The 17500-nt window shown below is 33.5% G+C and overlaps 1 protein-coding gene across 1 annotated transcript in view; it reads right to left on the bottom strand.

Moving 5' to 3' along the window:
• Positions 1–2669: 2669 nt before the first annotated feature.
• LOC137644523 (Krueppel-like factor 5) overlaps positions 2670–17500 on the bottom strand; it is an 18782-nt gene continuing 3951 nt past the window's right edge. Inside the window, exon 2 of the mRNA XM_068377493.1 lies at positions 2670–5751. Within this exon, the coding sequence (XP_068233594.1) occupies positions 4195–5751 (1557 nt within the window). The 3' untranslated portion in view covers positions 2670–4194. The remainder of the gene's footprint in view (positions 5752–17500) is intronic.

Genomic DNA, 17500 nt, shown 5'->3' with positions numbered 1-17500 from the left:
TAACCCACCATTTTATAGTAATGCGATCTACTTATGTTTATCAGTGTTCAAGAAATGGCTTGACCCTCTGTGAGTAGTTTCACTATCTCACCTGCACATATGAAGTGACATCAGGAGGAATATGGGAGACCTTCCTCTCGCAACAGCTAGTATGAACTGTGGTTTCATCAAATCATCTTGTCTCTGTGTGGGCCAAATCAGGTTGGTCAAATCCATTTGTCCAGATAGTTTCGCGGGATATTTTAACGTGTAAAAGTGACCAGAGGGTTCATTGAGTGATTGTCAACTCCGATGGTCTTTTTTTTCGAAATAGGTGGCAGTTTAACTACTGACTGAAACTTGGTACTTTAATTTTTAAGGATCCTAGATAACAGTAGTATGCCTTAAGTTCTGATGCAATAATTCAAAATCATATAAATGTATTTTTTTCTGATGTCAGATCTGGATATGCAAAACTATATGTAGAGATAGCCTGAATGTAATAAACTCAAAAGGATAACAAGTTAGATGAAAGCCTCCACTGCGTGTTTTCAGAATTCGTGTGAAATAGAGGTGAATAAGGAAATTACGAGTCTAAAACCAGGCCTAGATGAATGTTGTGATGTGACAGGTCGGTTATATAACTGTAGCTCAAATCTGCCTAGCTTTCAGTTCACTCTTCCACGATTGGCTCTAAAGGCAATGAAGTCCATTATAAAACCTCTGACTGAAATATGAAATTCATAGGAATAACTTACTGTTATTTATAAAGTAAGTTAAATTTGCACCAGCAAAGGCTCTTGCTCGTACGATTACCCGTAAAGTCGTCACAGAACTTTCGTTCTTTCTTTATACAACGCACACCAATTCTTGACGTCTGATATATTTAGAGTATTGTATTCCTAGTTGCTGGCAAATCTTTCTCATATTTCAGTCTTATTCTATTTCGTTGGGAGTATTGTATTCCTAGTTGCGGGCAAATCTTTCTCATATTTCAGTCTTATTCTATTTCGTTGTTTTACTACTTGCATCAATTAATGGTCTTAAAGGTTTAAAGGCCACTCATTGATGGCAGGGCCTAGGACAGTGACATTGCCCTATAGAGCAGGACAATGCCCTAGAGACTGACCGTATATACATATGATCAGTGGCCAAGCCCCCTCTCCACCCAAGATAGGGCCAAGGAGGGCAAGGCAATGGCTGCTGAAGACTTAGCAGATAGAGCTATAGGCTCTCCCAAACCCCCAATCCTTAGCTCACAAGGATGGTGAGGTTGCAGCGACCAAGGAAACTAACGAGGTTGAGCGGGACTCGAACCCCACTCTGGCGTTCACCAGTCAGGGACGTTACCACATCGGCCACCAAATTGAGTTGTGCAATACTACAGAGAACATTTAATCCCATAACTACTGTATATAGGGTGAAAGCATAATGCAATGAGAAGGTAAATGATGGATCAAATCCACTTATTTTGTGTATTTCTGAGTTTTCCTTTCGTTAATGATGCAATGATGACATTTTTATCAATATAATCATTAAACACCCAGCATTCTGTCGTGATGCTATAGTTCTTTGTCATTAAGATACTGAGTTAGGAAAATTCAAAGAACTCTTTCATTTGCCAAATCTTTATTATATTAGAAAAAAACGTTTTTACAAAATATACAGATGGGAGATTCTTTGCTAACGTCACAGCCTGACTAGATTCAATGTTGCTGATACGGCTTTCCTTAGTTCTATAAGTTTCTTTACATGGATTTGTTCATTGATTTAAATAAAAATACATATAAATTAGGATATAACCAGATGAAAAAATTAGGTTTTTCTTTATACTGTATTTTACTCCTTGAGTCATAAATACTCTTTTATCACAAATATATTTTTGAATCAGTGCGAAATAAGTTACATAAGTCGATCCCAAAACTGTAAAATTAATAGAGAACTTAGCCGTTATGATACAGCAACAACGTCTTTCAGATCATTCATTGAAAAAAAAAATAACTCACAAAAATAGCTATTTACAAAAAAAGTGAATAAACATTGGGAATAATAATTTCAAAAATAGCTATTTACAAATAAACTGAATAAACCTGGGGAATAATAATTCTGCATATATTTACAGGAACAGGGTAATGTGGGAGACAGGTACCATTCTACAGTTATCAGCCCTCTGATGAAATACAGTGCAACAGGAATATTTACACAGGAACAATTACTTGTATAGGGGTCTTCTCTGGGAAGGATGTTCCTAAAACTATTTTATGAGATTTTCTTGTTCCAAAACTAAAATTGAGTAAATTTTCCCAGTCATGTAAACAGAAGTGTTATGTATTATTGCACCTTCTAACAATGGTGTGATGTCTATTCCGGATCTAGATGATGTCAGATAAAGTCTTTTGTAGATTATTTTCTTTAAATTACTACTAGATTGTTTGGAAAATTATTTAAACCTTTTTCTGAAAATTGACTATGGCATAGTAATCTCAGATCCAGTCAAGGTTTTCAGGATAGAGGATATGCCCAAATAAGTAACCGGATATTTTTTTCATCCAAACTCATTCAGTTTAATATACAGTACGACACGAAGCAAAGATGAATTATTTCCACTGGGCCGAAAATCAATGGATGACATGTATGTAGCCTTTTTTTCTTATCCCTCCTGTCTTCAAAATAAAATAAATACGAATTATTTAAATCGTATAACACCCATAAAAAGAATTTAACGAAAATCTCTCCTGTAATACCATCATGACTACATTTTCTGTTAATTACTTCGATTGAACTGGGTGTTTCTGACTTTCAGCCAAATCTAGATGTGCTCTTCTCATCTATTTCATCTATAAATATGTTGCTTCACTTCAATTGTTTACAGCGACATAGCCCATCTTCCTAGATTTTCAATATTGATGTTTTGTTTTTCTTATAAAATAGAATACAGTAGACCTTTGCTATAATCATGCCAGTTGTGTTCAGGGGTTTCTTATATTGGTTTTCTGAGCGTTGCATTCAATATTCAATGGACAGGTTTTCCTTTATTTGCGTGTTTTCAAAATCATCTTTGCTGGAATCAGTTGTGAATACTTAAAGTCTTTCCATAATCTCCCAACGCCTAAAGTTAACCATGAGAGTGTATTTCATTGTTTAGCAAGGTAAGCTATGTTAAATAGAGTGTAAGTTCTGTTCTGTGTATTGTATGTTGAAGGTCCCAACTAATAGCCTCTATATTGGGAGTAACCATAAGTGAGTTACTAACAAATGAGACTCACTACAAGATAAAAACTCCAAGTAACCATTTAAGACAAGCAACCAAAATACTTCAAAACAAAGAGAGAAGTAATTTAGTTGCAGATAGAGATGTGCCTCGGGTCGAAAATAACATTGTGATTATGTGCTTTGATATTTATTTAATATATATGTGTATGTGTGTGTGTTTTGTGAATGGGAGTATGAAAATGCTTTCTGACTTCGTGATGCAAATCTTGTTGATATAAGGTATTATGAAACACGATTACGTAAGGATACGTCCTAATTGATCAGTTCAGTAAGTGAGGACAAATTAATTCTAGTGATGCTCAAGAAGCGATTTATAACAACTCATCGTTCGAGAAATAAATCATCATTGTGTTTATTGTAGGTACCATAATACAAAATTTTGTCAATTGTTTATTGAAAGACGGTTATTTTGATTGTCAGAAATGTTTATGCATATTGTTGTTCAGAATATTAGCAACTGCATATAAGATATGTTTCTCTGTGCCTTAAGAATTCTGCTGATTTCTTTCTGTGAAGCAGTTGTTTAGTAATATTTTCAAGTAAGTGGACTTTGTTCACTTTATGAAAAATAGAACCTCTGAAAATAGAATATCAGTGTTGCTTTATCAATTAAATAAATACATTTGTTTCAATAAATCACGTACTGACAAACATTTTAATCGGATAATGACCATGTCTGTCGATTTGTATACACTATTTCTACTTAGAATAAGTTAAACCCATTGCATTCACAGGTAATAATCATACTTGTCTCAGTTACTGTTTCCATCGATGAGTTTACTCCCAACGAATCTTGACTGTCCAGTGTGTGACACAGATATTAACGCTATAGTAATCTAATATCCTGAATTTTGGATGAACTCCTAAGTCTTCCATTGTTTGCAACCAAATTTGGTACACACCTCCTCTTCAGGTCAGTAAAAAGGAACAAGAAACTTATATTTAAAGTGCTATATGTCTCTTCATGTGCAGGCTTAGATGGTCTGATCTGGAAAATGCTCTCTCACAAAGTCGACACTGGAAAGGCCGGTCACCAGTGTGTTTTCGGTAGTGTCGTGTGAGCTCATCTGACCTTGCAAATTTCCATCCGCATCCCTTCCACTTGCATGTATAAGGCTTCTCTCCAGTGTGAGTCCTTAAGTGTGCTTTTAGGTGGGAAGATTTGATATAAGTCTTTATGCAGCCTTCATATGGGCATTTGTGGATGATAACCTTCCTTCGTGCTCGTCTTCTCCTGGGCTTAGTGGACGGGGGAGGCACTTCTGGAGGTGGAAGAACTGTGTTATTCAAAGGATTTTGGGGGCATGAGTTGAAGTCTAGATACTGAGCATAGTTACCGTAATGGGTGGGGGCAGGGTTCCAAGCTGTAGCTGTGGAGTAATCTGTATGGTGAGTTGGATGGTGCTGCAGAGTGTGAGGCCCAGCTGGATACTGGGGTGGTGTCGGAGGCAATACATATTGTGGAGTGCCTGGATGCTGCATTTGCTGTGGTTGTTGTTGAATTTGTTGTGGTTGCTGAGGTTGCAGAGTACTGGGTGTTCCCATGTAGTGTAGGGGAGGTGGAGCAGGTGTCTGGTAAGATACTTCTTCGCGACGATAAGAGTTAGCAACACAAGGATACTTTGCTTGAGAAGTTGATCCATCTGGATATGTTCGCTTCACACCTGTTCGAAAATTTAGATTTTGATTAAAATCACCATATTCATTCTTAATTCTGCATGAGTTGGAGTTTTCGTATCCTGCATGACTATTGGTGTAGTCATATTTTGGGTCCTGATGAGGAGGTGTTGGTGGAAGTGCAGTGTGGGCAGCTAATGGGGACATCATAGATCCTTCAACCAAGTCGCACATTGGATTAATTCCTGGTGTTGTGACTCTATTAAGCGTTGATGCATTTGATAAAGGATGTTGAGGGTGATGAATGGAAGGTAAAGGAACAACTGCATTTCCATGTGGAATTTGTTGGTGATGTTCTGCAATTCCAGTCAGTGGTGGAAGTGATCGCATGCCACTTAGTTCGACAATTGTTGAAGTCGTGGGCGCTGAGACATGGGATGTATATATTGGTGGATGGGGGGTTACTTGGGTGGTCGAATGACTGGAAGAATGGCCATTCTCAGGCATCATTCCAGGAGCTGGTGACGGGATATTCACCTGGCTAGGTGAATGAATTGCGTTTTGTGAAGGAGAATGGATGGAAGAGTTGTTTATTGGCTCTTGTGAGAGATGGTGACCCACTTGAGGATGTTGCGTTTGATGCTGGTTGTGACTGGCTGTATGATGAAGTGTAGGTGAATGAGCATTCATGTGCAGAGAAGTAAGAGTTCCATTTTGGGCTGGTGAGTGATGGTTAGTCTCTGGAGAGTGGGTAGAGTGATTGTTGAGGTCTTCACCATGCGTGGGGTGAGTTGTATCCTGGGGAGGTTGCTGCTGTGTTTGGTAAAGGTGCATATCTCCATGGTCCTCTCCTAACAGCACAGACTCCAAATCCAGCCACACCTGTGGGAAAATGATAAACGCTGTTATAAGCTTTTCATCCTTCATTTAATTATTCAAAAGAATATATATTTTCTAGTGCTTAGAAAAAGAATTTGGTATTATTTTAGGCTGACATTTGGAAAGATTTCTTATGAATTTTTTTTTATTCTTTACAAAAGCATTCTGATCTGTAAAGCAAAGCATTCCTCAAACATATAAATCAAAGTTATTATATGAACGAACATTAGATTTATGTTGGTTTTCGTAATACTACGTATGTTTATTAGAGAAGTGTGGCATTAGATTTCTGCTCATAAGTTTGTTGAAGAGACATAAACTCTACGTGCCCAGGAAAATTAAAACAAAGAAAGGCAATTTGAAAATAGGTTGAATGATGAATGATTATATATGGAAAAGTTCTATAGTTTTTATTCAAAAGGCGTTTAACCAATTAGACTAGCACTTTAGATTTGTATGGCAGTGCATTTCCCATTAAAAGTTGAAAAGATCTCAAGTAATTTTTCCTTGTCTACAAAAGAATCGACAGACTTTATCACTTCTGAAAATCATATAACTAATACAGTTCTTCAAATAAGAAATATCGCTGAAAAAACACTGCCGTGTGTTTAATGTCAACTCCAAAATACAACTCAAATTTTTCTCTGTAGTACAATAATTGTACTTTTTTTTATGAATCTCATTGAAAATGTCAGCCACAAGTATGGATTTTAGTCAGTTCCAATTAGGAAACTTATTTAGAAATCTTTTTACAAATAAAAAGATATCATCAAAGAGTTCTTCAAGGCCTTTCCCTGCCTCCACATTCATTTGAAGCATTTAGGGAACAGGAAGACAGACATTAGAACTTACAATTAAAATCCGTGTTAGTGTTCTTAATGTAAACAAAACATTTATCAATATGTTAACTCTCTCTCTCTCTCTCTCTCTCTCTCTCTCTCTCTCTCTCTCTCTCTCTGTTATACATATTTTATTTCACCATACATTTCAGGGCGGGGAGGGGAGGTAGCCGCGAGTTAGGCTAATGAGTAACAACCTCCCAGTATCCTTATGTATACTCAATTTTTTTTTTTTAATGAGGCGCATTTGCACCGACTCGCAGCGGTGCCCTTTTAGCTCGGAAATGTTTCCAGTTCTCTGTTTGGTTAGAAATATCTTGTCCAACCAATCAGCGATCAGGAAACTTTCTCGAGCTAAAAGGGCACCCCTGCGAGTCGGTACAAATCTGCCTCACTAGAAAGAATTGACTAGTCTCCAGGGGTGAACGTCTCAGTCCCGGGCCTTTTTTCTTGGCCCAAACTCCTGCTGGTACCCATTTTAAACTGCATGAATTTGGGGGCAGAAGTCTTTGATAAATCCAGAAGCCTACTAAATGTGACCCAAGTACTATATCACTCAGCCACGTGCCCATAGGTTCCGTACCTTTTATTACACGCGCGATTGGATAATCTAGAAACTTTCGTGCCCATACCGTTTTCTCTGGTCCTTTTGGTCATCCATTCATATACTCAATAGAACTAACGTTACACAACTTCACTGATCAGAAGTGGGTGATATATATATATATATATATATATATATATATATATATATGTGTGTGTGTGTGTGTGTGTGTGTGTGTATATATATATATATATATATATATATATATATATATATATATATATATATATATATATATAATTTCATGACTAACACTCGTGATTTATATTTTTTAAATAAACCACAAATATTTTTAATCGGAATTTGCTTTGCCTTGGGATCTCAAACTCATATGCAAGTTTCTTTTGTAATAACAATTTCTACCAAGTTAAGGATTCGAACCTGTGACCAATAGAAATAAGAGTAAATTTTAGATTGGGCTAAATGTCTAAAGTTCACTCTTATTTCTATCGATCATACGTTTAATCCTCAGTTGGGTAGAAATATTTATCAATATAGGAATATCTCTATGGATCTGAGATCCCAAGACAGAGCGAATTCGATATTAAAGCATATTTGTGGCTTATTTGAAGAATTTAAAATCACGAGTTTTAGTCAAAATTGTCATATATATATATATATATATATATATATATATATATATATATATATATATATATATGTGTGTGTGTGTGTGTGTGTGTGTGTGTGTTTGTATATGACATTTGAATGAATTTCATATTATTTCTAACCCTAGACTTCCCAACTTTTGAATAGAGCAACCTTTCAGAATCGATTTACTTTTTGTCTTCGCATCCAACAGGCATCCAACTTTTTAGTTTCTTTTCTTATAATCATTATGTTTACCTTTTTCTGTACTTATAAACTTTCCATTTTTAACATATTATCATCACTCTTCCTTCTTTTCCACATTTCGAAATTTAATATAGATGATTATAAGTTTTTGAAACAGTTTTATTTACAAAAATCTTATTTTTTAAGACCATTTTACTCTTAGATTTCAGTATTTTTCTACTGTGTATTTTTAAAATCGTTTTGATATGAATTTTCCTTTTAACTAGCTGCTTTTTTTATTGTGTTTAATAATGTTTGTATAACCTTTTCGTTTATCTTTGTCCAGTATCATTTAATGTAGCCTTAGTGCTTTTAAACTTCTTAATTCCTGGTATCTGAACTATGCATACACAGAATGCATAAGACATGATAATAATTAACATTCAGAAATTAATTATTTAAGTATCTCTTATGTAGAGAGTTTTATAATCTTAGGATATTCCCTCCCATATTGATTGCAGTGTTTATTGAATTGTATGTAAGATTGAGTAGGATTTTCATAATAGCCATGGGGGTAAATTTGCCCTTCAACGTTATTTTATAACAGCCAATGTTAAATGTTCATCTACCAATGTTTTATATTTTAGTAGCTTGAAAATAAACGATAAGTCAGCTACCAGTTTCATGTTGGTTATTAATTTTCTCACGATGTTATCATGCTTTAAATTTTAGACATCCTAATTAATCACCTATAAGTTTGGGATTGAAACTGTTAATCAGCCACTAACACTTTATTTTTCAAAACAACGTATCTGATAAACCACCTGACATTTGTATATAAAATTCGGGAAGGTGTTAATCATCCAACTATATTTATCTTGCTCCTATCCTAAAGAAATAAAGTATCTGCTGTTAAACTCATACATAAGTTCTCCCGACAGATAGTGTTTGTTTTTCGAAATCTTCCAGAGTGCTTAAATTAGAACGAGCAAATATTATTATACATGGGAATCTGTTTCCACCATCCCTTTAAGGGTGCAATGATGCGATTGCATAAGCAAGCAGATATAAATGGGGAATAAGGACTAATATGGAATAATTGACGACCCGCTTAATAAGAGCGTCTGGGGGAGAGAAAATTTGCATTTTGAATGTAAAATGAGAGTCTTGCTGAAGGGATCTGCAGGGTATTGAAAGTGTTTTAAAAAGAGTGTAAATGATTGTATTCTCAAACAGCAATGTATATATATGGAATACACACAAATATTCGAGTAACGTCTTCATATATACTCACACACACACACATACATATATATATATATATATATATATATATATATATATATATATATATACAACTCTACATACACATGTACATATCAAAGGTTGTACATTCATTAAGCATTTATAGGATGAAAATTTTTCAGAATATTGCTTTTCTTTTATTCAAATTCATCTCACTTTACTGATCAAAACGGCTTACATATATATATATATATATATATATATATATATATATATATATATATATATATGTGTGTGTGTGTGTGTGTAAGCCGTTTTGATCAGTAAAGTGAGATGAATTTGAATAAAAGAAAAGCAATATTCTGAAAAATTTTCATCCTATAAATGCTTAATGAATGTACAACCTTTGATATGTACATGTGTATGTAGAGTTGTTCATGTGAGGTAAGAGGAGTAATATTGGAGATATATAAAAGAAGTGGCCAAATGGTTTGTCTACATAGGAAAAAAGATTGATCAGAAAGTTTGGCAGAGGATAATTATTATTATTATTATTATTATTATTATTATTATTATTATTATTATTATTAATTGCCAAGCTACAACTCTAGTTGGAAAAGCAGGATACTATAATCATAGGGGCCCCAACAGGGAAAATAGCCTTGTAAGGAAAGGAAACAAGGAAAAATAAACTATTTTAAGAACAGTAACAACATTAAAAATAAATATTTCCTATATAAACTATAAATACTTTAAAAAAAAAGAGGAAGAGAAATTAAGTAGAATAGTGTGCCCGAGTGTACCCTCAAGCAAGAGAACTCTAACCCCAGACAGTGGAAGACCATGGTACAGAGGCTATGGGTATGCAGACAGAATGATACCTACAAAGTGCTATACAGTATAGTTGTGTTGAAGAGGTATTAGAATAAAAGGATCTTGATATCTGGGAAGCGGGAGACTGCGTACAAGTTAAAGGTGAATGCCACATTGTGTTATAGACATGCTGCTGATGAGCTATTTTGGGTACATGAAGCCGCTCATGCCATGAAGGAAGAAGAGCGTCCTCGAATCAACAGTTGAATTATGAATGTAACAGTAGACTTTATTAAATATTTCTCTGAAGCTGCCTTCTCAATGATATTATATATATATATATATATATATATATATATATATATATATATATATATATATATATATATATGCATATATACACACACGTGAAAATATATATAAAAACATAAATGAAGAAACAGAGAAAGAGAATATTATCAATACACTACATAAAAATTGAAATGTTTGGATACATAAAGAAACACAGGTGAGCACAACACTTGAAGTTGGCAACCTATTCAAGCTAATTAACAATACTGTCTAGGTGAATTTATGCATCTTCGTATTAAACAATTGCCTTGTGGCAACTTGTGCCCTATCTCAAATAAGCATTTTGTTTATTAAGCAACAAGAAAAAATTAGATTCGAAATTAACGTATGTGACAGCCTCTCTGATAACAATTTTGATACGTACTAAAATCATACGCCTGACAGCATTGCTTGTTGTTAGATCATCTCGATCGATATTATTGTTCCGCAGTACGTTATCGTCGTGGAACATCAGCTACCTGAGCGTAAATCTATGCATATCGAATGTTTGAACCTTTGGTAATACAAACAACCGTAGTTTGGAAGCAACTGTTATGGTTATTTAGGGTCATCTCAAGTGTAACATAGTTGAATCGATTATTATTATTGAAATCGTACGCGACCCGTCAAGATTTACGGCTAAATATTTAGATAGATATGCACTCACATAGAGATTCAACGCTTACCACCCCCTCTCCTATTTTAACTATATTTCCTCTCACCATGGTATGACTACTCCCTCTTCCCCTTACCCGAGGGACGGGGATGAACTGAGCGTGACCGGAAGGAAACGCTTTATATATATACTATATATATATGTCTGTATATATATATATATATATATATATATATATATATATATATATATATATATATAGAGAGAGAGAGAGAGAGAGAGAGAGAGAGAGAGAGAGATACTTGCTGTTTATTATATAGGGGAGATTATTATTATTATTATTATTATTATTATTATTATAATAATACTAACCAAGCTGCAACCCTGATTTGAAAAACAAATTGCTATAAGACCAAGTGTTACTGCAGAGAAAGCAGCCCAGCGAGGAAAAGAAATGACAAGTAAACTATATATAAGTAATGAAAATAAAATAAAATTGTTTAACACCAGTAACAATGTTAAATATATAAATATACATGAACTATAGAAAGAGACTTATGTCAATCTGTTCAACAAAATCAAATTTACAAAAAGTTTCAACTTCTGAAGTTCCACCGATTCCACGCCAAATAGGGAAACTCATTCCTCAATCTGGTCACAGCTGGAATAAGACTTCTAGAATACTGTATAGTGTTGAGCATGGTGGTGAAGAAAGCACGGCTGTTAAAATTAACTGCATACCTAGTACTACGTACAAGATAGTACAGTCTGTGAAGACCTGAATGCAATGAATGATCTGAATTATGAAATATTTGCAGCATACATAAAGAACTAACTAAACAATGGTGCAAAAGATTATTATTCAGATGAGGAAATGAAGAATTGGATAGATCGTATGTTTCTATCGAACAGCTGAAGACCACACAGTACAACAATCCTCGAAACAATGTAGATTGAAAAAATTCAAACATATCTTCAGGACAGATTGACCGCCGAAAATTTTTTTGCCTTTTAGAAATGGATCGAATGTGTTTATCAAAAGTAAATTTGTTATCAAGAATCATGCTTGGAATTTTAAAAGAAATGCAAGATCTGGATGTTGTGAAACCAATGATATTGACCTTCTTGCAATCATACTTTGTGATTTGATAGGGTTTAACTTTATACCCCTTAATTTACACCATGCAATAGTTTTAGCTAGATCTCTAGTAAGGGATTCAGCAACTATGAGTCTTCATTCAGGAGTTCGAATTGCTGCAAAAAGAGAAGCATTAGCTGTACTAAAGACCCCTTGCTATCGTCTTTCATCTTAGCCATAGTGGCAAGAAGACATACGACGATAGGATTATCCATCTCTGGATTTCCATAGATGGAACACAAATAGAATTTGTTATGCCTGCCACAAACTTTTATTATCTTAATATCATGGCATCCAAATTTATAGCATGACATAAGAGGCGGGGCGACTTTAAAACCTGGAATAAACAGTCCATTGAGTGCTACATTTGAGAAATCAAAGATTCAGATAATAGTAGAATATCATATTGTCTGGAGGCAACTTTAAGGTCTTTAATACTTCCATGTAGTCCAGGATAACCATTTCAACAAAAGGAAAGACAGTAACGATGGTTTCGATAACGAGTATTGTAAATGAAAATAAGATAGCTGATATGGAAAAGGCAACCAATTGGTGAATCATCAGACATCTTTGTAAATATTTTATATATTACGGAGAGTAAATTTATTGGGTGGTAATGTTTCTGGTCTGTTGTGTCTCTTTTAGAGAATTAGAATAATTCTAAAATTTTCCCAAGCTGTTTTTCAGCGAGTTTTACTACTATGAAATCTCTATCTATTATTAAATCAATTGTCACATCATCTTTTCAGACTGCTTTGCCTATTTCCATACAATTTTAATGCTTTATTTACTTCTCGTACTGTTACGTTTCTTATAATACTAATGAATGGAAGTCCTCTGCAATTTTATCACTCCATCTGTTTCGTTGATAATATTTCCATTTTCATCCTTTGAAGCAAACATCTGCTGGCGTCCTGTTCCAAGTCAGTCTGCTTTCCATCAATTCGATGCTTCTACCTTTCTTTAGTGTTTCCTCAATTTTGGTCTGATTGTGTTTACCAATGTCTTGAGTTTTTAGTTTGTTTATAATTTTGGATAGCTCTGCTAATTTTATTCCATCTCTCTTGGATTATACTTTCATTTCCAGTCTTTTCTTTATTAGGTTTATGGTCTTTTCGGATAGTTTTCTTTGATTTTGTTTAGAAACTTTTCCACCTATCCCTTGTGCTGATTCCAATACCATTTTTTTTAAAAATTACGGTTCATTTCTTCTTTACTTGCTTCCTTTTCATCATGTAGTTGGGAGTACCTCTTTTGTTTTGCTAAACTAAACTCATTAAATTTTTCCCTTATTACAGGAGTGATTATTTTTTTTCTTAAAATTTATGTTTATCTTTCTTTTCTTAGATCTCTACAGAATTTACTTCTCACCATTCTACGGTTGCTTGACGTTAAATTGATTAACACTGTTACCTCTTTAGTAAATATATATATTTACAAAATCCTAAAAGAGCTTGTGGCATCAATTATTATAAGGCAACACTCTTCTAATATTGTGTATCTTCTCTTTTTTTCATGAATAGAATTTTTAAGGATAATTCAGAATTTGTAACAGTACTGCTCCATTTATTCAACTCTACCTGACTGCTGTTTCAGCCAATTATTAAAGGCTTTCGTCAGGGCATCTCTAAAAAGAATGATTAGGGTTATATAATGGGAGAGCTCTCATACAAACGAAAATGGAAATGTATATATATATATATATATATATATATATATATATATGTATATATATATATATACATATACATATATATATATATATATATATATATATATATATATATATATATATATATATATATATATGTATGATATGATATGTCAAGCTGATGATAAATGCTTACATATGACCTTAGATGTATGTTGGTATTTTGAATTTTTTTTTCTTGACCATGGAAGCTGTGGTGCCAGTTTGTAATTTGAAGTCGATTTGTCATAAATTGACATGTTGCAGACTCTGGGCTGTATAAGATGGGGGTACAGATATTCCCTGAATGATCATCGATGTAACTTGTGAATTATTTATTTTCACAACTTTTGATCCGTGTTGTACATTTGTGTCTTGACTGTTGCTTCTCTGTTTCATCGTTACGTTCCCTGTTCTTCTTTTATAAGAGTTTGTTGTGCAGCAATTTTAGTATTTAATTTTTCTTTTTATGAAATCGAAGAAACCACCAATATAGACAAGTAGCCTTATTATGATGAAAAGAGGTGGCATGTAGCTGAGAGAGAGAGAGAGAGAGAGAGAGAGAGAGAGAGAGAGAGAGAGAGAGAGAGAGAGAGAGAGAGAGAGAGCAAACACTAATTTGTTTAGTCTCAATATTAATTAAACCTAACTGGGGAGATGCTTTTCCAACGTCTGCCATCTGGACTTCCAGTACGTATGTATAGCACTGTGATCCCGCAAAACTGGTTTTATTTCAAGTGGCTTATCGTTACCTGGTCTTTGTAAGTGGTCTTTAACAACACACAGAGAGCAAAGATTTACTAGAATTCCATTGCTCCACAATTGTTAACTGGTATTTATGTGTTAGAAATGATTTTCTTGGGATTATAGTTTTACTGTCGTAACATAAATAAATTCATGCGGTATTTAAAGAAAAGTGTTTTGGGAGTAGTTTTAGATATACATGTAATTAGTGAACTGAAGTAAACAACTACCTAGGAAAATACGATTAATGGCTATAGCCAAACAGGCAACGGTAACATTTCCAAAAACTTTTCAACAATGAATTGCACCTTTGAATCACTGGGTATTTCCACATGGCGGTCAAGTTAAACGGAACACCTTTGCATCAGAAAATATAATTAAAATAAGTCCATGATATATTCTTATGTCTTTTATCGTATTTTGCATTCTGAATATCCTTAAAATCAAGGTCTGTTGATATAAATCATTGTTACCTCCAGTATATTCTCTTTAGTGTAAGAAATAGTTTTTATCTTATAAAGAAAAAAATTAAAGAGTGTCTGGTACATTTTTTCCCGTTAGCGAGTGAGTTATTGTTTGTTTCAATATTGAAGGAATTAGTCTTATTTTAGATGAATTCTATTGTTAAATGACAAAATTTTAAGATATTAATTGTTAAGGTCATACGAAGCCTAAACTATTGTCTATTGATTATGGTTTTATATTTTGAGTATTAAAAGTGAAAGTAATAGGCTATTATTATTATTATTATTATTATTATTATTATTATTATTATTATTATTATTATTATTTTCTAACACGAACCTCGGAATTTTCCTTGAGGCCGGATGGATGGGTACATGAAAGTAAGCATCCTCCAGGTCAAGAGAGATCATCCAATCGTAGTTTTGGAGGGATATAAGCACGGAAGAGTTCATCCGCCAAGATTTTTATAGGTATGAGGTTGTCTGCCAAACGTCTTTCCCTTCACTCGGTCTCACTTCAAAAGAGTAATACTTTTGTAGTTTTTAGCTCACATTTTTAAAGTGAGTACGATTTTATAATCGAATTTTGTACTTCGTTTGATTGCATGTATGCATGCATTATGTATGTACGCCCCTCGTAAACTTTTTTCATATTTTACTTTTAGTAGAAGTAGCTAACTAATTTCAATTAATGAAATTCAAGTTAGTTCATATTAGAATCACGCGACTCCCCAAAGCATTTTAATAAAATAATAATAAAAGTAGGATTTTGTCATTGAAAGTATTATCCAGAGGTAGTGGCTCTAAAATAACGAGACGTGTGAAAGCTTACTCTACTCTTACATTGAAGTTTGTCGAAACATTGTCCTAATTTCAGGATGGGGCTGTCATAGGGCTCAAATCATTACATGGGAATGCGTAGAAAATGTCTTTTCAATCTAAGGAATAACAGATCAGTTTTTCAAATTATTTAGCAATGTTGATGAAAATTTTTCGAGCAATTGCTCCATTGGCCATGGTAAGACTACAATATTAGTTTAAAAGACTTATAGAAGACGATATAGAGACAATCTTACTCATATACCTGTAAGTGCTTAGGTGAAGATGATCTGTGCTCCCATTGGGTTTGGTGCTTTTTCATGTTTGTTGTAATGTCTTTTACCAGAAAGGAATCGTCTGAAATAGAAACTTTTTAATCACCTTTCATAATAGAAATTAATTAGCGTTCGTATTGCATTTTAAATTTTTGTCTTATCAATGCGTTAATTATCGCTGTCATAGTAATCCTTTGTTGTTTCCGTATTGCGAGATAATGGCTGTTTTCCTCATAGTATTTTACGTAATTTCTAATCTTCCCTCCTTGAAGTCCAATTATAATTCTTTTTAACCCTTAGACATAATGTATTTATTTTCCTGACAACACTTTTATTTGCTTCATTATGATTGAATAAATTGCAAACTACTGAAAGATATTTTGAGCTATTTAAAGTCCCTTCGTTTCAAACCATATACAAAAGTCCATGTTCAAGGCTATAACTTAACATGCACCTGCTTTGATATTAACTTTTTAAGATCACAGGCTCCTAGTCCTTCAAAGGTCTTTTGAAACACACACATACACACTCATATATATATATATATATATATATATATATATATATATATATATATATATATATGTATGTGTGTGTGTGGTGGGGGGTGTATTTATTCAGAAGCATTTTATTTTGATTTGCATGTGTCGATTTGATATTTAAGGAGTAACTTGTATTTCATCAATATATAAATAAAGACAACAGACTACAATCAGGTTAAACAACTGACTAAAAATGGCAATACAAAGATTTATGAAAGCCTTTTCCATCTACTGAATATATTTATGTGGATATTTATTCTAGCTGTATCGCGTATGTTCATCTTATGATTGACAAAGAAGGTAATGACGAGGAAGAAAATTATGTTAAAAATTATTTGCATGTATTCCAAACAAAGGGTTATGCATGGAATATGAAACCGATACACGATTGGCCTTGTACATTTTTATGATTTAATGCTTGAAAGACGCAAAAAACACGGCAATGCATACTATTGATTTACATAGTTTTTTACTGTTTTTTTATTATAGAGATCAAGGCTGTAATTGGGTGAATTGGGAAATTTATAAGTCAGTTCTAACATACTTCCTAGTCTGTGTCCTTGTAATCATTCCATAATTTGGATTACAGGAGTAAATTTATATATTATTATTAGAATGGTTGTAAATGACGTTTATTTCGAAAATGTGATAGTACCTTTTTCCTCTCCATGAAAGAATATTATGGTGACCCCTGAGATTATTATGTAATTGTAATATATACTAATTATTGAAAAGAAATGTAAAAATACTTTCACTTTAAGCCATATTAAAAAGGAATCGTTTACGAAGAATTCAGTTTTACATTACAGCAAAGTAATTTTTATAATGAATAAGATTATTTCCCCTTAAATGCCAGCCA

This window comes from Palaemon carinicauda, chromosome 1 (genome assembly GCF_036898095.1).
Source record: "Palaemon carinicauda isolate YSFRI2023 chromosome 1, ASM3689809v2, whole genome shotgun sequence".
Lineage (NCBI taxonomy): Eukaryota > Metazoa > Arthropoda > Malacostraca > Decapoda > Palaemonidae > Palaemon > Palaemon carinicauda.
The sequence above is the reverse complement of the archived record's forward strand: the minus strand, read 5'-3'. Positions and strand labels throughout refer to the sequence as shown.